This window comes from Myotis myotis, unplaced genomic scaffold (assembly GCF_014108235.1).
Source record: "Myotis myotis isolate mMyoMyo1 unplaced genomic scaffold, mMyoMyo1.p scaffold_m19_p_9, whole genome shotgun sequence".
In the NCBI taxonomy this organism is placed as follows: Eukaryota; Metazoa; Chordata; class Mammalia; order Chiroptera; family Vespertilionidae; genus Myotis; species Myotis myotis.
The window spans coordinates 43,094,433-43,117,396 of NW_023416401.1; the positions used below are offsets into that span (position 1 = coordinate 43,094,433).

Below are 22,964 nucleotides of genomic sequence, written 5' to 3' on the forward strand. Positions count from 1 at the left end.
GCCCAAAGTGAGGGTTCAGCATGCTGGTAGTTTCTTTGTTTCCTACAACCACTAAAAGGCATGATTCCCTCAAGAAGGAATTGAGGAAAGTGAAGTAGAAGGAGAGATCCTTTTGGCATTTACTGTGCTAGGTACTGCTAATTAACCCTTAGTCTTCTCCAGCTATGGATGTCCATTAGAAACTTATACTGCTACTGAGGTCCTGGCATTTGGACTTAGCATTTCTATGCATAAGAGAAAATGTCCTCCTCTAAACAGATACCATAAACAGAAAGTAATCTGAAGCTCAGAGCTTTTAAGAGGAAAAGCAATACAGTCTAAGATGCCTACTTTAGATAAACTTGGACTACTCGGAAGGTAGTAACCCAGAAGATGGGTTATACTCCCCATCTGATATTCATTTCCCAATTTTAGGAGAAAAATCATACCGGCAATGCTGAAAAAGGATATCATATCTCTAAGAGGAGAAAAACATGAAATCTTTCTCTTGCCTATTATTAGACTCCCTTTATGTACTGGGGACTGAATAGGTGAAAGCAAGAGAGTATTCCTGGAGTGTACAGGAAAAGATAAAGGGAAAAACCAAACTTCTACCGTAATACATATGGAATCTACTATTTTTGAAGTGCCTGGAGGATAAATATATGTATAAGATAATAAATTACATAGTTGAGTTCAAAATGTATACTAGTTATATAGTAGAGAAGTATTTTCTTTTTACTGGTTATCTGATCTAAATTGTTTTCAGTCAAATTTATTTGTGAATAAAACATCCTAAGTACCTATATGTATAGGTTCTCAATGTGAGAGAATATAATTAGTAGAAGAAAGAGCACTGGAATTGGAGTAAGAAAAGTAACAATTCTAACATTTGAGTTATTGAATAAAAAACTGTATATTCAGAGAAAACAAGATGGCGGCATAGGTAAACACCGAAATTGCTGCCTCCTACAACAACTTCACAAATACAACAAAAAGACAAAACGGACATCATCCAGAACTACAGGAAGGCTGGCTGAGTGGAAATTCTACAACTAGAAGGAAAGAGAAAAGCACACTGAGAGTCAGGAGCTGCGGAAGTAAAGTGCAAAGGTACGGAGGCTTGAGCGCATGCGGAAAGGGGCTGGTACCTGAGGACGTGGCTGTCTTTTTGAATCGGGAGGGAGTCACAAGCTCCCGACTGCTCTGAACTCCAGTTCCGGGAAGTCTCTGGGGACCCAGGACTCATACGGGGAGAAACTGGACTGTCTGGCAGCGGGCAGAACTCAGAACTCGAGGGGGGCTTTCCCTCAGAGGTGCTTGCAGCAATTAAATTACCGGGACACTGAGACGCACGCGGCCCCTTAGGGCAGGGCTGAGAATCCGCCATAGTTCCTTGCTCCGCCCTTTGATTCCCTGAGACCCCGCCCCACCCAGGCTGCGGCAGAGGCTTTTGCATATGAATGCCCTGGCCCTTTGCAACCTGAAAATTACCTAACAAATTGCAGCTGGGCCAGACAGACCCAGAACTTCCAAGAGAAGGCCCAAGGCCCCACAGCAGCTTGCATTGCTTCACAGCTGGGCCTCATCTGGGCACCTCCAAACTCCAAAAAAGGAAGGGGAATCTGCAGATCTTTTTGTAGCTCCTGCTGGGTAACCTCAAGCAAAGACTAAATTAGCACCTCCTTAGATCCAAGAGCCAGTGTACCCAGTGGTCAGAGTGGGACCATCCAGATTACAACTCCTCAGATCCATAAGGGACACACTCAGGGGTCAGAGTCAGTGAGCTCCAAAGCCCCACTGAAGCAAGTCTTGCCCCAGAAGGGTGTCTTCAGCACAGAAGTTCTCCCACTGCAGACACAGCTGATTCTCACTGCCAATTAGCCTGGAGGTCAATTCCTCCCAGTGATACCTACAACAATCAAGGCATAACTACAACAAGACTGTGCACAAAGCCCACAAGGGGGTGCACCAAGAGTGTCCACCTCAGGTAACTGGGGAGGCTGAGCCACTGGGCCCTATAGGACACCTAGCACACAAAACCACTCTACCAACACAGGGAAGCATAAAAAATGCGGAGACAAAGAAACAGGTCACAAATGACAGAAATGGAGGAAAGCAAACTACTGGATATAGAGTTCAAAACCACGTTTATAAGGTTTTTCAAGAATTTTATGAAAACCGCCAATAAATTTAGTGAGACCCTGGAGAATATGAAAGAAGACCAACTAGAAATTAAGCATACACTGACTGAAATAAAGAATAACATACAGAGATCCAACAGCAGACAAGAGGATCCCAAGAATCAAGTCAAAGATTTGAAATACGAGGAAACAAAAAATGCCTAACTGAAGAAGCAAAAAGAAAAAAGAATCCAAAAATATGAAGATAGTGTAAGGAGCCTCTGGGACAGCTTCAAGCGTACCAACATCAGAATTATAGGGGTGCCAGAAGAAGAGAGAGGGCAAGATATTGAAAACCTATTTGAAGAAATAATGACAGAAAACTTCCCCTACCTGGTGAAAGAAATAGACTTACAAGTCCAGGAAGTGCAGAGAACCCCAAGCAAAAGGAATCCAAAGAGGACCACACCAAGACACATCATAATTAAAATGCCAAGAGCAAAAGACAAAGAGAAAATCTTAAAAGCAGCAAGAGAAAAAGTCAGTTACCTACAAGGGGGTACCCATACAACTGTCAGCTGATTTCTCAACAGAAACCATGCAGGCCAGAAGAGAGTGGCAAGAAATATTCAAAGTGATGAATAGCAAGAACCTACAGCCAAGATTACTTTATCCAGCAAAGCTATCATTCAGAACTGAAGATCAGATAAAGAGCTTCACAGATAAGAAAAAGCTAAAGGAGTTCATTACCACCAAACCAGCATTATATGAAATGCTGAAAGGTATTCTTTAAGGAGAGGAAGAAGAAAAAGGAACTCTTACAATTTGCCACAGCATGGATGGAACTGGAGAGCATTATGCTAAGTGAAATAAGCCAGTCAGAGAAGGATAAATACCACATGATCTCACTCATTTGTGGAATATAATGAACAACATAAACTGATGAACAAGGACTGATCCAGAGACGGAGAGGCATTGATTGGACTGTTAGGCCTTGGAGGGAAGGTAGGGGAGGGTGGAGGTAAGGGGGAAAGATCAACCAAAGGACTTATATGCAAGCATATAGGCCTAACCAATGGACACGGACAACAGGGGGGTGAGGGCATGAGCGGGGGTTGGGGGAGTAGGGGGTAACGTGGGGATAAGGACATATATGTAATATCTTAATCAATAAAAAATATATAAAAAAATTGTATATTCCTAAATCACAGTCCTTAGACCTATGAAACTAGAATAATAATACACTGCTAATAAGGTCATAGAATAAGTAATTGAGATAATCCATGTGAAAGCAATGAGAATCTAGCAATTAAAATGTTTTGTTTCCACTTCTTAAACACTTATGAAACATAACTTGGGAATCATGAAACATAAGTCACAAATTATAATTTAAATAATATTGAATTTTTTGAATTTCAAGAATAATTCATCCAGGATATGTTCAACATATACATTTTTGACTCAAATTAAATATGTTATAAAGAAAAGTATAAGAAACCAAAGGCAAAAAGTAAACATATGGGACATCCAATTTTTGATACAGCAGGCATGTCCAAACTAAAATGCTAAAGAAAATAATATGCCTTCAATAGAAACGTAAAGTTAAATTCCTTGTAAACATAAAAAAAATATTTTACAGGCATCTTAAATTTTTACAAAGGCAATTAAACATTTAAAACATGGGAGAAGAGGCCCTAGGATATAGTGTGATAGAATAAGTTGCATGATTATTGACATTTTAAAAGAGTATTAAAAACAAAGAACATTCCAGGAGTGTCTAGAATTTCTGATACCATCTTGGAGGATTTGAGGAAAGCTAAAAATTGATTATCTTTGAAGGAAGGTGAGAGTACCTGCCCTGGGTCTGATTGGCTGCAAGTGTTAAAGATTTAAAAATTTCAGAAGTAGCCATGCTCACCTGGTAGCTGACATACTATATTGCAGCTCACCTAATATAATTAAATCTAGGTGATGAAGCTAATTATGATACAATAGCAAGGAAAAAGAAAGCCTGGCAGTTGATGACATAATAATTACAGTGTTATTTTTCATGACATGGCAACTGTAGTATTATTTTGGGAATGACAAAGATGTATTTCTTTAATATTAGCGATGTTTAATTCTACAGTAAGGATTCAAAAATGTTATTTTAAAACCTCAAAATAAAAATACAGGGGGAAAATAGACAAAGTGTAGTCTTACATAATTATTTTAGCTGATTCAAATGTATCAGCAGAGGTCAATTCCCTCTAATTTAACTCTTCTACTATTTGAAGATTGTTTTACAAATTCACAAACTCAAAGTTCCTCATATCCTTTCAAATATTATTATGACTACATTTTGGAGGGAGAAGGGCATAAAACAGTGGTTCTCAATCTTGGCTGCACATTAGAATCACCTGGGAATCTTTTTACAATCCTGATTTCTGGGCCTCATCCTTCGGAAATTCTGTTTCTTTGTTATGGGGTGGGGCCATAACATTAGTAATAAAGAAACAGAATTTCCAGAGGATGAGGCCCAGAAATCAGGATTTTAAAAAGATTCCCAGGTGATTCTAATGTGTAGCCAAGGTTGAGAACCACTGGCATAAAACATGATATTCAACAATAGAGTACCACAAATGCAAACCATGTGAACAGGCTTGAAAAAATTCTAGAAGTTACCTTATTAAACAAATTCTGAAATGAAAATATATTAAGTTTTCAAAAGTGAATGAAAATTACCTTTCTTTGGGGGTGCCAACTCCATGTTTGCCTAGCAGATGAGTATTTAAGTGCTTCTTCATTACAAAAGCAACCCTAAAGAAAAGAAAAACAACAGTAACTATAAAACTAAAACTTCACTCTCTGCTAGAATTATGTACAAAAAGTATTTAAAAATAGGCATGTATATATGGATGTAACATAATGCACATTACAATGGCACTCTTGCTAAACAGAGAGCTGCATACAGATCAAATTTACTATAATATTTGGAAGTCAGAAATAACTGCATTTAAGTGACTGGTTCATTTTCTTATTTGAGTATACTAATGTGACCAAAACAATGATTTTAGTTCTTTAGTCATTGTCTTCACTGTCAGGAAACAAGAGAAAGCAATATCTCAATGTAATAACATTCACTGCCCCCTAGTTGATCCCACACTTCAATCACGAGATGATTTCAGAAAATGTCATTTTATTAAATATTTAAGGGACTGTAAAAGATAGAATGAATAGCCTTCATGGAGTTGCCTTAAAAATATGATAATAATTTGAAGAGAGGTTTTTAACAATGATATAAATGTTTATTGTATCTGCAGCACAGGCAAAAAAAAAATGTGAAGTACCAAGAATATATGAATCACTAAAAAAAAAAAAAAGAGTATTACCTGGCATGCTATCTTATTTCATACACAAATCAGCTCACTTAATCCAATTTTGTTGACATAGATATGAAATGGACAAGAATCTGCAGCCAGTCCATGGAGCAACATTCTTCTACTGAATATGGTAAAACATCAATTTAATTACTTTCTGTGATTATTTAAAACAATTTAGATCTCCCTCAGAAGCATCAAACTCAAATGGCTCTCTTCATGAGCAAAAAAATAAATTTTACTCTTGTAACTTTCAGTGTAAAAGGGCTTGCAAACATTTTTGTTAATTATGTATTACAGCTGTCCTTCATAAAGTTAATTACTAGTAGCTGAAAGGCAACAGAATCTATTTGCATATGTACATGAAAGGCATGACATATGCAAAAATATGATTTTAATTAGCATTCTATGATATGAGGGACTACAAATCAAATTGGCATGTTATAAGATTCTTAACATTAAACACTGAATTCATCTGGACATGTTTGCACAAACGGGCTTCGTGAGACTGTGAAGCACTATGGCCTTCTGGAAGAAATGTGTCAAAAGCCACGACCGAAACAATTCCTAAAACTGAGACTGCTTCTTTTCTTTTCATGTATGGTCGATTTGGTTATTTTCCTACAATATTATGGAACCTCAGTTTTGTGGCTAAAATAATATATCTTAATATTTTAAATGACTATTACTTAATTATTCAAATAATCCATCTCTATACACTGAAAATAATATTTTCATTATATTCCATCTAATATATAATTACTATGGACAACTATAAATAACTGATCATACCATCAATCATTAAAATGAAAAAATAATTATTATATATGAAGAATCAAACTGTGATGATATTAAAGGTTAGTAAAATAATAGTACAAAATATTCTTTATTTGTTTCTGCTTGATTAGGACAAAATAAATAACATTTTTCATTTCCTTAAGAAAGAATAGAGTAATAACAACAGTCCATTTAAGTCATAACTTCCCTACTGTCCTCTATTTTCCTATAATTAAAAAAGCATAAAGCTAATAGCAAAGAGCAAAGGTTAAGAACCCAAAGTTGCAAAGCACAGCTTATTTACATGAGCAAGTATAATTTAAGAGACTTGAGCTTAGAAAATGCAGTGCAGTTTAAAAAGAAAAAATATTAGTTAAAATGTTTAAGTTTTAAGAATTGAAACAAAAATATGATACCGCACAGGGGAACAAAGTACACAGGGAGGGATAGCTTCCACCTAATGGAAACTGCTTACATGATCCCACTGAATAACTATAACACTAAATGAGTGTTATAGATATTAAGGGGGAAATTTTATAATTCTAAAACACACTGTAGTTATAGTCAAATGCAAAATATTTATTCACCCAAATCTGATTTAAAGTAAGTAAAAATTCTTTAAATTTGATCCACGGAAAGCATGAGTAATGTAAAATTCTCAATATCCTCTGTTAAAAATTCTAAACCAGGCGTGATTTAGGATTAGCAATCATAGAATGCTAATTAAACTCACCAACCACTATGGACATAACACCACCAGCACGTCATGACTGACTGTGGCCTACCCTTCACTACCATCCTCACAGATTTAACATTTTTAACATACTCACTGTTTTGGAAAAATTATAATCTAGATACCATGAAAAGTAAGACAAAAATAATCCCAAATCAGCAAAGCTCTGCTCCTGCCTTCACCCACGCCCTCCTGTATCATGCACACTGAGCGCTTAAGATGTGGGCAGCTTCAGGGGGTGGGATGGAAATCAGACCAAGTGGGGCCTTTGTGGAGCTGTCCTTCCACGGCCTATAGCTTCTCAACCAGATGGAGCGTCTCTAATGCTGCCACACCCTGGGCCTGTCCGCAGCCGAGTGCATGTGATTGTTCATGTCCGCAGTAGCACCTGCACGATTCTAGAAGCATTCTCAGCAGCTGCAAGGCATCAGTAACAAACAATCCAAAGTCCCTGCTTCAGAAAACGCAGTGGTTCTCAACCTTGGCTGTACATTAGAATCACCTGGGAATCTTTTTAAAATCCTGATTTCTGGGCCTCATCCTTCGGAAATTCTGTTTCTTTGTTATGGGGTGGGGCCACAACATTAGTAACAAAGAAACAGAATTTCCAGAAGATAAGGCCCAGAAATCAGGATTTTAAAAAGATTCCCAGGTGATTCTAATGTGCAGCCAAGGTTGAGAACCACTGGAAAACCGAAAGCCCAGTGAGGGAAACAGAACAAAGGGAAAACAGAGAGCCTCTTAAATAGTGATAAGTGGAAGGAGAAAAGCTAGAGAAGGAGGGGATCTGAACAGGAGGGGATCAAATTTTACATGTGGGTAGCTCAAAAATGTGATTTGTGAGTAAGGGGGTGAGAGGCTGGGCATGGCAAGGAGCAGGGAGCTGCAACCCATAGAAGGGCACCCAGAGACCATTCTCAGAGGGTGCGATGCAGGGCGGAACAGGAGCAGCAGGCTTGGTGAGGGCGTCAGCCTCACAGGCCCTGATAGCCTGGGCTTGTACCCAGAGAGAGAAGAAAAGCCTCACAGGCATCAGAACAGAGGAGAGACGTGTCGGACTCACATTTTAATAGATTTCTAAATTAGAGGGAAGGGAGAGGAGAAGAAAGAAAGGAGAACAGAGGGAGAGAGAAAAGAGGGGCGAATTAACTGTCTCCTGCAATAATCCAGGCAAACATGATAGTGGCTTGGACCAAGGGCTAGCAGTGAAGAGATTGGGTCAAATTCCAGATATATACTTGTGATTAGAGCCAACCAAATTCCACATGGATTGGATAGGGAGGCAAAGAAAATCATTCAAGGTTTTGGCCTAGAAATACCAAGCTGCTCTGAAGGAGAACGCCAGTCTGGGACACATTCGATAAGGAAGCCTCTCTTGGATGTCAAACAGGAGGCCTAATCAACAGTCTTGTATTCTCTGAAGCTATCCATCTGGCAAGTGCCTGACAACCTGAAGAAACACCTTGAAATAATAAGAAACAGTATTTCTTAAATATGATTGATTTCCAAGTATATATAATTGCCTTAAATAACATCACTTAGAACTGTTTTTGGTGTCAAAGAGCAGCACAGTAATAACATTTACATCCCAGCTAAGACTTCTACTTTTCAACACAAAACTTTCATGTTTTATCTCCTAATTTTAAAATAAATTTTCCTGCACATCAATCCTATATAATAAAAGCCTCATATGCAAATTGTGCCCACAGGCAGTCGTTTGAACAGGAGACCATGAGTTCGACCTCTCGCTATGATGTGCATTGACCACCAGCGGTGGCACAGAACATGGCGGGCGTCGGCAATATGGCCCTGGCAGCGGGCAGCAGTGGAGGTGCTGCCAGCCCCAATGGGCCCCAATGAGAGTGGGACCTCGGCAGAATGGTGGGGCAGGTGGCACCAGGCCAAGGCGAGTGCAAGTGGGGGCTCGATTGCTCTGATTGATTGCCATGCAGATGGAGACCAGCAGCAGCAGGGGGTCCGGCCATGATCAATCACCCCACAGATGGTATGGTGGAGCAGGTGAGGGGGCAGTGCCAGACCAAGGATGGACGCCAGGCGGGACTGTGGGTCTGCAAGGCTGGGGCACAAGCTGGGGCTGCGAGGCTGGGGATGTGAGTTGGGGCCCAATCTCCGCAGGCCACACCAAGGTACCCCACCTGTGCATGAATTCGTGCACTGGGTCTCTAGTCCTATCTAATAATAGACAAACATGGTAATTAACCGTACCTCCAACGCGCTTCCCATTGGTTAATCAGGGCGATATGCAAATTATCTGCCAACCAAGATGGTGGCCGGCAGCCAGGCAGCTGAAGTGAACAGGAGGCTTGCTTGCTCCAGTGAAGGAGGAAGCCAAGGTTCCCCAGCTGCCGCTGCTTGGCTCTGAGCTTGCACTCTAAGAAACAATGTTGCAATTATAGAAGCGAAACAAACCCCAGAAACCTGCTTTCAGCCAGCCGGGCCTCAGAGCTGGAGCTGAAACAGTGTTTCTATTATAGAAGCCAAACAAACCCAGATACCTCCTTTCAGCAGCCGCGGTCTCAGAGCTGGAGCCATGCCTCAGAGCTAAAGCCGGCTCTCAGCTCCAGTGACAGCCATAGAAGGTAAATAAATCCCAGAATAAAAAAAAGAAAAAAGAAAAAAAGGAGAGGTTGGGAGCTTCAGTCACCTGCCAGCCTAAAAACGGCCCTCAGCCCCTCACCCAGACTGGCCAGGCATCCCAGTGGGGACCCCCACCCTGAAGTGGGTGCGACCAGCTGCAAACAGCCATCATCCATTCATCCAGGCTGGCCAGGCACCCAAGCGGGACCCCCACCCTGATCCTGGACACCCTTCAGGGCAAACCAGCCGGCCCCCACCTGTGCACCAGGCCTCTATCCTATATAGTAAAAGGGTAATATGCAAACTGACCCTAACAGCAGAAGGACTGGGAATGACTGGTCACTATGACACACACTGACCACCAGTGGGCAGACGCTCAATGAAGGAGCTGCCCCCTGGTGGTCAGAGAGCTCTCACACGGGAGGAGCTCTGCTCAGCCATAAGCCAGGCTGATGGCTGCCAGTACAGCGGTGGTGGTGGGAGCCTCTCCTGCCTCCTCAGCAGCGCTAAGGATGTCTGAGTGCAGTTTAGGTCTGCTCCCCGCTGGCAAGTGGACATCTCCCGCGGGCTGCCAGGCTGCCAGAGGAATGTCTGATTGCCATCTTAGGCCCAATCCCCCGGGGAGTGGGCCTAAGCCAGCAGGTGGTCATCCCCTGAGGGGTCCCAGACTGCGAGAGGGCACAGGCCGGGCTGAGGGACCCCTCCTCACCACCCCCCCGCCCCGCGAGTGCACAAATTTTTGTGCACCGGGCCTCTAGTATAATATAAACCTCATCCTTCAGTTGCTTAGGTTTTATCGCTGTGGAATTATTTCCACTTGAGAATCAAGAAAGATTATCTGACTGACCTATTAAGGTAAATAAAATGCACAATAAAATTCATTGTGAATGCAATTAGAGAAATGTGAAGGCAATGGACACCCAAAGCCACGACATTCGGGAAGTCCCTAAACCCTACTCTGTCCTTGTCAAGGTTTAACTCGGGGACCAAAATCAGGTTTGCACAGGCTGTGTGTGTCTAGCATCAGAGGAAAGAGAGGGAGCAGTAGCAGGGTGAGTTGTAAATTTCTGCTACCTTTCTATTTGTTTCCTCTTCTCTCTAAAAAGGTCAGATGTTCCTTAAAGATACGCCTATAGGAATAATATCCAACTACTACTTGAAAAAAATCTAAGGACTAGAACACATAGGTTTAAAAAAATGTCTAAAAACAGGTTAGCTTAAGACTATGATGTAAGACTATAATGATATCAGCACATTCATTTCCTCGGCTGAGTAACTGACATAGTTCTCCCATTGGTCCCCTCCACACCACAGCCACACAGGTCCCAAGTTACCTATCAGAACACAGGGTGAACTAAACAATAATATAACCGACAGTCCTCAGTCACTGCTGAAGAAACTGGAAACAAACACACAAACCAACAAGCAGCAAGATTAGCTGGCAGAGGCGACCTGAGGATCACATAAAACAGTCACCCCAACCCCACTCGTGGCCACCTGTCCCCCCTGCTAACTTGGAAAGGCTGCCACACTGGGCTGACTGGAGCAGCCCTCATCCCTGAGGAGCAGTTCACAGACACATGCAGATAGCGAGTGTGGGGGAGCCAGTGCAAAGGCGATGTCCTCCCACGGCTCTGCCTTCTGTGACTCCTATAACTGAGAACACTGAGGACATTCTGAGTGGCAGTTTTCTCAATTCAAGTGTGAGGGAAGCAACTCTTCCTAAGAGTTTTGTGAGGATAAAAGAAAATAAGGCAAACACAATGTTGCATGAGGGACAGGTGAAGTCACCTTAATAAACCATAGCTAATATTAGCACTGCTATTAATAATCATGCCATAATGTGGTAACATCTAGCAAATATACAGTTTCAGGATTTCAACTCCAAAAGCCTATGTGCCTTAGGCCACTTCAGGCACCACCTTACGTGATACACAGATCAGCACCAATGAAATTGCAGGTGATGTGTGCAAGACAAACTAGAAAATCAAGAAGCAATGTGACAAAACCATCACCTCAAACACCACCACCCACCTATGTGAAGAGCACTAACCTGCAATATGAACAAGTACTCTGACTCATTTATATTAGATATCTATTTTTGTTTACATTGGTCCCCAAGATGAGGAGGCAAGAAAGAATAATAATGGTCCCCAAGATCAAGTAATAGCAACAAGCAAAGAGTAAGAAACAATTGCCTAGCCAGTGTGGCTCAGTGGTTGAACATCGACCTATGAACCAGGAAGACACAGTTGGATTCCTGATCAAGACACATGCCCTGGTTTCAGGCTTGATCCCCAGCAGGGGATGTGCAGAAGACAGCAGATCAATGATTCTCTTTCTTCACTTATGTTTCTATCTCTCTCTCCCTCTCCCTTCCTTTCTGAAATCAATACAATTATGTATGTGTGTGTGTATGTGTGTGTTTGTGTTTGTGTGTGTGTGTGTGTGTGTGTGTGTGTGTGTGTATATATATATATATATATATATATATATATATATTAAAAAGAATAAGAAACAATCACATTCATATGGCCACAAACCCACAGGTGCCTTTTATAGTTTTAACTTTGATAAATCCCTAAATTAAAAATAATAATTCTACCTAACTGGGAGAAAGAATGGCCTAATCAAGTGAAACTGCTGAAATCTGAATTTTAACATATCTTTAAAAGAAATAATATTTTCAAAGCGTTTAAATTCCTTCTAAATCCTAGAGTCCCACAAAAAAGCAAATCTGCCCAGAAAACCACATCACCAAGAATTCTGCTCCCAAAGTCAAGACAGCTCACTGTGGCCGAGTCTCCCAGATCGGCCTTTGGACCTTCCACCGCATTTCAATCCCTCCCTTCCTTTCTGGTCTCTTCAAAAGGCCTGGGTGCTCCCACGGGTGCAGAACCCAGGTGCTCCACAGAAAACACCACCCAGTGGTCCCTACCTTCATCCCTGTGATGCAAGATGAATACATGAGAGCACCAATGTGGCAGGAGCAGGATTCTGAACAGAAACTGCCTGGGCTTCCATCCTGGTCCCACCAGGAACATGCTCTGTAAACTCACACATGTCACTCAAACCAGGTGCCTTGGTTTCCTCTTACATAAAATGGGATGGTAGTAACTGTTCGTACCTAATGGGGCTGTTATGAGGGTTACAAGATTAATGTTTGCACAGTGTACAGAATGGTACCTGACACATTCTGAGCACTATAAATCTCTGCCACTTTTAGCTATTAACCACCCCAGGCTCAGAGGTTCAAGAAATAATCACTACCTCCCATGTCCTTATTCCCACTGGCCAGTGCCTTCAGAACTGGGTACAATGTTAGCAGAAAGAGTAGTTGCCTGCCATCTGTGAATCTGAGTAGGAACCCAAAATCTAGAACTTGAAAAGTGGCCCCCTCCTCTAAAAGCAACAATCCTGGTCGATCAAAGCCATTGAATTTCTGTGAGCACAAGCTAAACAACTTAGTGTTTATTTATTAGCAGCAGTCTATTCATCTGCCAAAGTCCACAAGGCAGAAACAGAAAGTATAAGCAGAATATTAAATAATGAAGAATAACAATCCCCTTCCCATGTAAGTTCTAGATATACAAAAACCTATTATCAATAATGTGATCTGGCTCTTAGAGCAAATGTCACTTGCCATTAAAAATATATAGAAAATTTTGCCATATTGTGTAATGTCTTTTTTATGATTAATAAGATATTACCATTCTGAAAATGACCGTAATGAATAGATTATTCTTATACTGTAGTTTTATATGTAATGGTATAGTTATAAAAGATGGATGAGTTATAGATTTTTATACTGCAGTAAGTGACTCTACATCACTTTCAGAGCAGTGGCTCCTGAAAGATGTCCACACCCTAATCTCTGAAACCTGCTGGGTTCCATGGTAGGGGGGGGAATGATGGTGGCAAACCCACTGACATTACAGTAGAAAAATTTTCCAGTATTATCTGGGTGGATTGGTGTACTCGAAATGTTCTTAAATGTGTTAGAGGAAGACGGGAGAAAGGAATCAGAGAAAGAGCTGACTATGAAAGCAGGTCAGAGATGCTCTGCTACTGGTTTTGAAGATGAAATGGACCATGAGCAAGAAATGCAGGTAGTAGCTCGAAGCTGGCATTGTGTCAACGCCCTGTTCTCTAACGACCATCTCCCCGTGGTTTTAGTGCTCATTAACTAATGGTGACCACCTTGATGATTATCATGAGGACTGCAAAATGGGAGTGTTCTAATTCTCTCATTCCTCCTACCTTTATTAGCTGGCTTTCTTCTATAAACAACTTCGTCATTTTCCCATCTGTCTTAAGATACTCTCTCACCCCCCCTCTCCTTCAAGAGCATTTTTAATGGACTCTTGAATTTTCATTTCTATTCCATGTTTTATAATAAATTATCATAATTATGGTTTTTAATTCTCAAACTACCCCCAAATAGGCCAGTGGAGACCCTTTAAGGCTGGCTACTATGTCCTGTTGACATCTCTCCTTTTAATGTCCAGGTATTTCCCTGTTTCCCAGCATAAGGTGTTCCAAGATCCCTGTGTCTTCTCTGTGCTGTAGATCTGGAATCAGTCTTGCTTCCTAAATAAAGAGTAAGATCTAAGCGCCAACGATGACTGCTTCTGGGTATCATTGAGTCCAAGCCCTTTCAATGCACAAAACTAGGAAGTAAATAAATCAACAAAGTAATCACTATATGGTGAGCAGAAGAAGAAATATACACAGAGGAACTTGACTGCCATGTACCAAATACTGTAATTTGGTTCATGAGTATTTATTAAGACAACTGATTGCATCTTTTCATTATTCTAAAATAGTTTGTGATATATTTTCAAGTGTCATACAAATAAACAACTGTTAATAAATCACACGTTATCTATGGAAGGTCTGAATGGACTGCTCACTACTGCTTCCTTCATCTTCTAATAACCTATTTCGAGTGCTAGTTCTTCTAAACCACTTCTGATTATTTCCTGCTTCTCACTATCGCCAATTTTTGTTCCTGCTCCCACCCTCTCAGAGTGAAACTTTTATTCACATGCACTTATATTTCAAAAGCATAACTAATTTCATGGGCTTCAACACATAGCCTCATGGTAGATGGCTCTCTATTCATGGCCTTCCAAGGGCACTTCTTGTCTGAAATGATGACACCTTAAAAAACATCTAACAGTCATGATCTTCCCTTACTAATGGTCTCCTCCAGACTTCCCTAATTCTATTGCCCCAATCACTTTCCTAATTTAATGATCATATTCTCAAAGTCATAAGTCATTCATAGACTTCACTAATCCTATATAATAAAAGGCTAATATGCAAATTGACCGAACAGTGGAACAACCTGTCACTATGACATGCACTAACCACAAGGGTGCAGACGCTCAATGAAGGAGCTGCCCCCTGGTGGTCAGTGTGCTCCCACATGGGGAGCGCTGCTCAGCCAGAAGCCGGGCTCACGGCTGACGAGTGCAGCAGCAGAAGCCTCTCCCACCTCTATGGAAGCACTAAGGATATCCATGGGGAGTGGGCGTAAGCCGTCAATCGGACATCCCCCAAGGGCTCCCAGACTGTGAGAGGGCGCAGGCCGGGCTGAGGGGACCGCCCCCACCCCAAGTCCACAAATTTCATGCACCCAGCCTCTAGTTTCCCTATGAAAATTTTACTTCTCTTTCTACATAATGACACTAGACTAGACCATTTCATCAGAGCTATAGCTGCAAGGTGCTCACCCTTACAATTCATCCCATACACTACCATCACACCATTAGTCTACAAACAGGTTCACACTGCACCTCAGCCCACAAAGATCACCTAGGTTCCTTTCTGAACTGAATAAAGCACCAAGTCCAAAGCAAGTCAAGGTTAGTCTTCTATAGTCATTCTGAACCAGGTATTCCAATTTCTGAAATATACCCTCAAGAAATAATCTGAAATAAAAGCAAAAAGACTATATTTCAACAAAAAGTGAGGACAACCTAAGGAGTGGCATGATTATCTTGGAATATTATACATCAAGAAAAAAGCAAAACATTTCTCATGACATGTAGATTTTAAAAGCACCAAAACATTACACACAATGTAATCCCATATATATATGTATGTATGTATGCATGTGCTTTACTGTATTCTGACATATAAGCATACAAAAACAAAAGCAAATAATGTCAAATTTACGCTGACATAAAATTCAGTTTTCAATTATATATATTCTTTATCTACAATAAGTAAAAATTAAAAAGGAAAAAATATCATGATGCTTTGCATTTTACACAGCACAGGCGCCTTAACTGGCTCCTCACAACTGAAGGAGTGAGCTGTCTAAGCATGTCAAACTTGCGACCCACAGGCCACATTCAGCCAACAACAAATACTAATTAACGATTATTCATTTATTTAGCCCTTTATATTCATCATGTCTCTATCAAAATAAACCTACATTTCTATGAAAATTGAAGCTTTTGGTTTTTTTTCGGCCCACATAAATTTAAACCTTGTTTACTTGGCCCATATTAGCCTTTGAGTGCGACATGCTTTGAGGCATTATCAGCCCAACTTCAGAAAAAAGGGAACTGGGGCTCCAGGAAAATAAGTGCCTTTTGACTTTTTCAAGAAAATGTGGCCAAGGAGCTGAAAATGCAAAAGTCGTATTCATGCCTGGTGACCTTTATACAGAATTCTTTCCCCCACCCCACACCTGCTGACTAATGAAATATTACATCTTCATGGAAAATAAGAAAAACAAAAAAGGTAATAATCTATACTAATAAAAGGGTAATATGTTAATTAGGGCAGATGTTTTCCAGACAACCTTCCGGACGTCCTTCCAGACAAAGCCACAGTGGCTGTGAGGGTCAACACACAGCTGCGAAGGGCTCAGGCTCAGGGCAGCAGTGGCAGCAGCAGCGGGGTAATGGGGGCAGCGCCTTCCCCTGACCACCAGGTCACCTCTCGCAGAGGGAGGCCAGACTGTGGCTTAGGCCAAGGGCCGAGGCAGAGGCAGTTAGAGGCGATCAGGCCGGCAAGGGGGGAAGGTAGGGGCAATCAGGTCGGCAGGGAGGCAAGGTAGGGGCAATCAGGCCAGTAGGCAGGGGCAGTCAGGAGTTATCAGGCAGGCAGGTAAGCAAGCGGTTAGGAGCCAGCAGTCCCGGATTGCGAGAGGGATGTCTGACTGCCGGTTTAGGGATCAGGCCTAAACCGACCGACAGACATGCCCAAGGGGTCCCAGATTGGAGAGGGTGCAGGCCAGGTTGAGGGCCTCCCCATCCCCCCCCCATGAATTTCATGCACCAGGCCTCTAGCACAGAAATCAAAGGTTTCACAAATAAGATCATTACAGTAAACAGTGTTCTACATGAAAATGACTCTTTCCAAACTAATGAGTGAAAAATCAAGTAGTTGATATAGAAGAGATTTTTTTTAATTCACTGAGATTAGAAAAAATGCTCTTAAATTTAAAAGAAAATATTTCCACATGATGACAATACAAACTAAAATTTAATGATCTGTGGAAAAGGTCAAACAAAAGTAAACAGCATGCAATCAGTTAACAAGAATAATTATGCTTAGAAATAAACATAAAAATGCTGATCATTATTAAAACAATAGCCAACTGAGTGAGACTGCATTGGTTTTATTATTTAAAAAATCAAGATAAAATATTTTATCCTCCAAGTGTCAGAAATCAAGATCACACTATGATTGCTGTTAAAATGTAACATATGCTATACAATATAAAACAAAATCTAAATCTAAACCTTCATTTACGTAATAAAATGAAATATCCTATATAATAAAGATATAATATGCAAATAGTTGTTATGTGTCACTGTGACAACCTACTGCGTCACAACTGGAACAGCAGGAGGGTGGGGCAGCAAGCTACAAGTGGGCAGCAGAGAGCTACAGGAGGGGGCAGGGCAGCAAGCAATGAGGGGGGACGGGGCAGTGGACGGAGAGCTACAGGAGGGTGGCAGCAAGCTACTGGTGCACGGATTCATTCGCCGGGCTACTAGTATTATATACAAGTGTTAACACCTGAAAATTACATTTCTCAAACTTTTACCAAATCATTGCTAGGGAAAACCAAGTACAGTTGACCCTTGAACAACACAGGGGTTAGGGACGTCAACCTTCCATGCATGTTTGACTCCTCCAAATCTCAACTACTAATAGCCTCCTGTTGATCAAAGCCTTACTGATAACATTAATAGCTGATTAATATATAGTTTGTATTTTATATGTATTATATACTGCATTCTTAAATATAATAAGCAGAAGAAAAGAAAATACTATTAAGAAAATCTTAAGACATAATAAATTGACTGTTTTTTTTTAATACACGTATAAGTGGACCCCCATATAAGTGGACACGCATATAAGTGCATCGGTGCAGTTCAAATCCCTGTGGTTCAAAGGCAAACTGCATTGTCTTTCACTGTTTCTCAAATGTCTCAGGACACAATTTTTGGAATGCTATTGCCCCTTTGGTTGTAATCATCACACAGAACACACAACTTCCACATCTAAAAAGTACCCTTGTAATTTTACATAAAGCAGCTTCCTTCAATAACAAATTAGCAACATCCCCACAGTTAACGTTATCAGTAATCCTTTAATGCTTTAAAATTATAATTATTTTCCTGAATGTTTCTGCTTTTCCACAAAAATAAATGCTATTACATTTATTGAAAACTCCTCAGGAAGAAACAAACACCTTTCCCGAGAGTAAGCATTCTATGTCCAAAAACCAGCAGTGAGCTTCTAGATATTATAAAATGTGAGCTGCAGCAAGCATCAGAAATATTCCTATAAGGAACCTCAAGGTAGTAACACAAACAAAATTCCCTACACTATACAGAAGAGGAAGGGGAGACATTCACCAAGTTAGTACTCCTTTATTTCAAGAATTAATCCTACTGTCACTTAATAAGGAGCCCTATAAAAATGCAACTATTAGCACTGTCAGAACTATAAATATTATACCCCAAAGACCTTAATATTACAGTGTAGATGTCCAAATCTTAACCACATTCTTAATAATGAAAGCAGTCACACATTAGGGTATGTTTTGTATTGAGTTGTGTTGTGTTGTTTGTAGGTAGAGAGATTGCCAAGCTCTGTTCTCGGTGCTTTTATACACCAGTTTATTCACCATCACAAAGCACTCGACAACAGACGAGTAAGTCCCCAAACTGCCAGTGGCACCAGACAGTACTGGAACCCAGGCTGCACCTGACTACTTAGTCACTCTGCTTGTCTCTGTCTTACCAACTCTAATTCAGATATTTGGTCTTATTTCAGGTGTCTGCTGTCCCCCTCCCTCCCTCCCTCCCTCCCTCTCTCTCTCTTTCTTTCTTTCTTTCTTTCTTAATTATAAATTCATTTGCCAAAATAAATAAGGAAATCAATGATGGGAGTAAGTGTATTTTATTTCCAGCCTTGAGAAACAACACAAGTAGCCATATACTAAAGGAATGCTAAAATTGAGAGTAAAAAAACCGGGGTCTGAGCTATGCTTTTCTGCTAACAGTGATGAAACCCGGTTCAATTAATAACAATCACACGTAAGACAAAAATGAAATTGCTGATACCTAAATTGTGAGGAAAAAACAAATGAACTTAGTAAACAACTATACTAGTGATTTTTTTTAAAAAAAAGGCCTATTGAATGAGAATGACTATAACCAATGATATGAGATCTAGAAGAGGGATCAGAAACAGATGGTGTTGTCAGACATGTTCAGGAAAATTATCCTGTTGGAAGGGAGGGAGGGAAGGAGGGAGGGTGGGAGGGAGGGAGGGAAGGAGGGGAGGGAGGGAAGACAATGCTCACAAGCCACAGAGCTCAATACAGAATCCTTTACCTAGAGCTACCTCAACTATTCTGAAGGTGGCACAACATGGTGGGACCATCTGTTATTGTTAGCTCTCATCCTGGGAATGGAAAGTGATGATATGGTCCACAGAAATGAAATACACACAGCCCCCAGGGAAAAGGCGCGAAGCACAGCCAGAACATAGTGATGATCCTGGTCTGGGTCTGGCCTTGATGACTGGAAGAGAACACCGTAGCTGCCGGGGGTGGTTGTGAAGATGACATGCCAGGAAGTGTGGCTCAGGAACTGACAACTGATTGTACAGGGATGCTGAAGATTCGGATCCCGCCCCAAAGCAGGAGGAAGAGGCCACAGCCCTAGCCCAAACCCTGCGTTGGCTCACAGGACTCTGAGTCCCACTCTCATTCTTGAGCAAAAAGAAAACTTCCTCACTGGGCTAGGCAAGGAGGAAAAATTCAATACCTCTGAAATTTACCATCCTGGTGAGAGGGTGATAAATGTTTACTGGGAATTATCAGTTATACGGTATTACCAGCCTTAATTTCCAAATAAGAAAACCAAGGTAATGTGGAATTGAGGTAAAGTGAAAACCGAGGTTTGTGGTAAAGAAAAACATATCTATATATAGTATATATAGAAGCTTCTAGTAAAGTACCTAATATTGCATGAAATGCTGTAAGTCTCCATAAATGATTGCTATTAAAAAATTAAGAGTCTCGCCGAAACCGGTTTGGCTCAGTGGATAGAGCGTTGGCCTGCGGACTGAAGGGTCCCGGGTTTGATTCCGGTCAAGGGCATGTGCCTGGGTTGCGGGCACATCCCCAGTAGGAGATGTGCAAGAGGCAGCTGATCGATGTTTCTCTCTCATCGATGTTTCTAACTCTCTATCTCTCTCCCTTTCTCTCTGTAAAAAATCAATAAAATATATTTAAAAAAAAAAAATTAAGAGTCTCTACCTATCCAAGCATATAATCCTGGTATTGTCTTTATTGATTAACTGTGCAGGAGCTAAAATACACAAGGGTGTTTATTTCAAGAAATAAAACTCCAATCAATAAATCCACCAAAAAAGGGATTTCTACTTTTACATGTAATTTGTCTTCAAATTTCGTCTGTGATATTTTAAGTAAATGGACAACACAATAGTGAAAATCAGGGCTGTCAGTGGGGAGTGACCAGCCCTGTCTGAGAAGGAACTGGAGGTGGCTGAGCCACAGGAACTAGTAGATGGTTGGTTCAGCTGTTAGCAGGATCTAATATTCAGTGAGACATGTTCTTTGGTGATTCCTATTGGAGAACTGACGGAGGAGGGGGGGCGGAGTGCCGAGCTGTCCAACAGCAGTATTTCCAAAACCTAGTAAAGGCACTTTGGATTTAATAGCAATTTCAGTAAGAGAAGACAAGAACTTATTACTTTAAAAATATTATTTGGTAAATAAGAATATTCAAGTTGCAATTTATGTGAAAAGGAATTGAAACTGGCCATGCACAATCATTATGTTTAACTAACATTTATTGAGCTATTTACAAATAAGAGCTAAAAATGGAGATTTCAAAACGCTACCATCTCCTTTAGAACTCATTTGGCACACACATACCATTATGAGATATGTGCAGATAAGGGACAATCTGTATCTTGTATCAAGGTTTACACAGAGTTAAGATAAGGATCTTAACTTAGATGATAATTATGTAAAAAATTAGAACACAACAGAATGCATTTAATAATAAAATTTTATAGAACAGAATTTAATCTTTATTTAATGATTCAGCAGGCATATCAAAACCATGCAGTGCTTCGGGGACATAGCCATCATCATCAATTACAGCTGCAGTGGAAAAGGCAGAAGTGTCAATTAATAAGAGTTCTGGCTGAACTCCTTTACTATAACAACTTATAATAAAATAAGTAAACTAACTGAAATAAAAATACTCAGGAATCTTAAAATAATAATAAAGTCAGGATTATTTCTTTCCTTTTTAAACCCCTCATCATTTAAAATAAGATGTGTTAACAATGTTACCTTTATAACTCATTAAGTTTTTGCTGGCAAAGAGTGGATATGGATTAGACTAAATAACCCTTTCGCCCCTCAGCCAAAAAGTGGCTCGTACAACTGTCTCTCTGGGGAATGGGACAGCATGTTGCTCGTTATCTATTGGGTGGTGCATCGCGTTAAGCAGAAGCAGAATATCTTTTCGGCTGTTATTAGAGATTAAACGCAGATTAAAACAACATGTACAGGTGCAAAGAAGGCAAGGGGTACGGAGTCTATAATATGACTCCAAACTATGTTCCCCAGAATTCTGTTCCCAGTACGCATGGATCCAGTTAGGGAAAGCCACGTGAGTAATTCTGGTGGAACATCCGAGGGCAGAGAAGTGGGGCAATGGTTCATACGCATTATCATTTATCACCTGGACCACCTAATTTTCATGTGACAACAACAAACACTACTCTCTACAAACTGGGGCCTCCACCAACTTCTCTAGACCAATTGATTAAGTTTAAGTAACTGAGGAAGAGACCAAGCAGCTGCTGAAGAAATGCCCCCATCAACATTGGACAACATTCAGGGAGTCTCTCTGTCCTCAGGGGCTCCAGCTCATGCTGTAAGCTCCATCTCCCCCTGGTTCTCCCCATGTCCCCACTTCCTCCCTTCTCTGCTGCCTGCCTTATGAATTGCAATTCCAACATCAAATGCAACAACATCTTACAGAGACTGGTTGAAAAGCTTGCAGTTGTATAATACCAAATCCCTGTAATAAATTCCTTAACTTTGTTCACATCACACATAAACACAAACACGGATATATCACAGTGGGTATAAATGCCTTATTGATTCAGAATTACAAGTTGGAGTGACAGAGATTACGCATTTCCACCGGAAACAACAAAAAATCAACACCACATATGAAATAACTTTTAAGACATACACATAAGGCAAAGAAAGTGATTTCAGAAAGAATGCTATCAGACAGTGGAATGAGGTAGGGATGAGCAGACTCACTGAGTTGAGGCTGCATGGGCCCTGGCTGGGTGGCTCAGTTGGTTGGAGCATTGTCCTGATATGCCAAGGTTGTGAGTTTGATCCCTGCTCAAGGCACATACAAGACACAACTAAGGAATGCATAAGTATGTGAACAGCAAATCAGTGTGTGTGTTTGTGTGTGTGTGTGTGTGTGTGTGTGTCAAATCAATAAATAATTTTTTTGAAAAATGAGACTGCACGAAGCCCAGGCAGCTGGACATCACAGGACAGAGTCACAAAGAGGAGAGAACTACACACGCAGAGAGAGAATTCAAGGTCTGCAGAGAAAGTGCATGGAGTATTCAGCTAATTACTGATGGAGGTTTGTGGGGGAAGAAACCACACAGTGGTGCAGTGAACATACACAGAAGAGAGAGCATGGTGCTCAGCAGTGCATTCACAGGGCCAGCCTGGAGAACCCAAGGGCTCCAGAGTCTCCCAGGGAGCTCAGCCTCAGTAGTAGAGAATAATTAGCCACAGACTGAGTACTGGTCAGAATCTGCTCAAAAGTGAAGCAC

The 22,964-nt window shown here is 40.9% G+C and overlaps 1 protein-coding gene across 6 annotated transcripts in view; it reads right to left on the bottom strand.

Annotated features, from left to right (window-relative positions):
• LOC118663263 (zinc finger protein 407-like) overlaps positions 1 to 22,964 on the bottom strand; it is a 190,078-nt gene that overhangs the window by 17,437 nt on the left and 149,677 nt on the right. For 5 of the 6 annotated variants that reach the window (XR_004970010.1, XM_036322710.1, XM_036322714.1 and 2 more), the window contains exon 4: positions 4,827 to 4,901. Coding sequence is in view for 5 of the 6 variants with exons in the window: in XM_036322710.1 (XP_036178603.1) it covers positions 4,827 to 4,901 (75 nt within the window). In the remaining variant the exon portion in view is untranslated. Of the gene's footprint in view, positions 1 to 4,825; positions 4,902 to 5,473; positions 5,586 to 22,964 lie in introns of those variants that run through there. The other variant, XM_036322713.1, reaches the window with a different exon arrangement.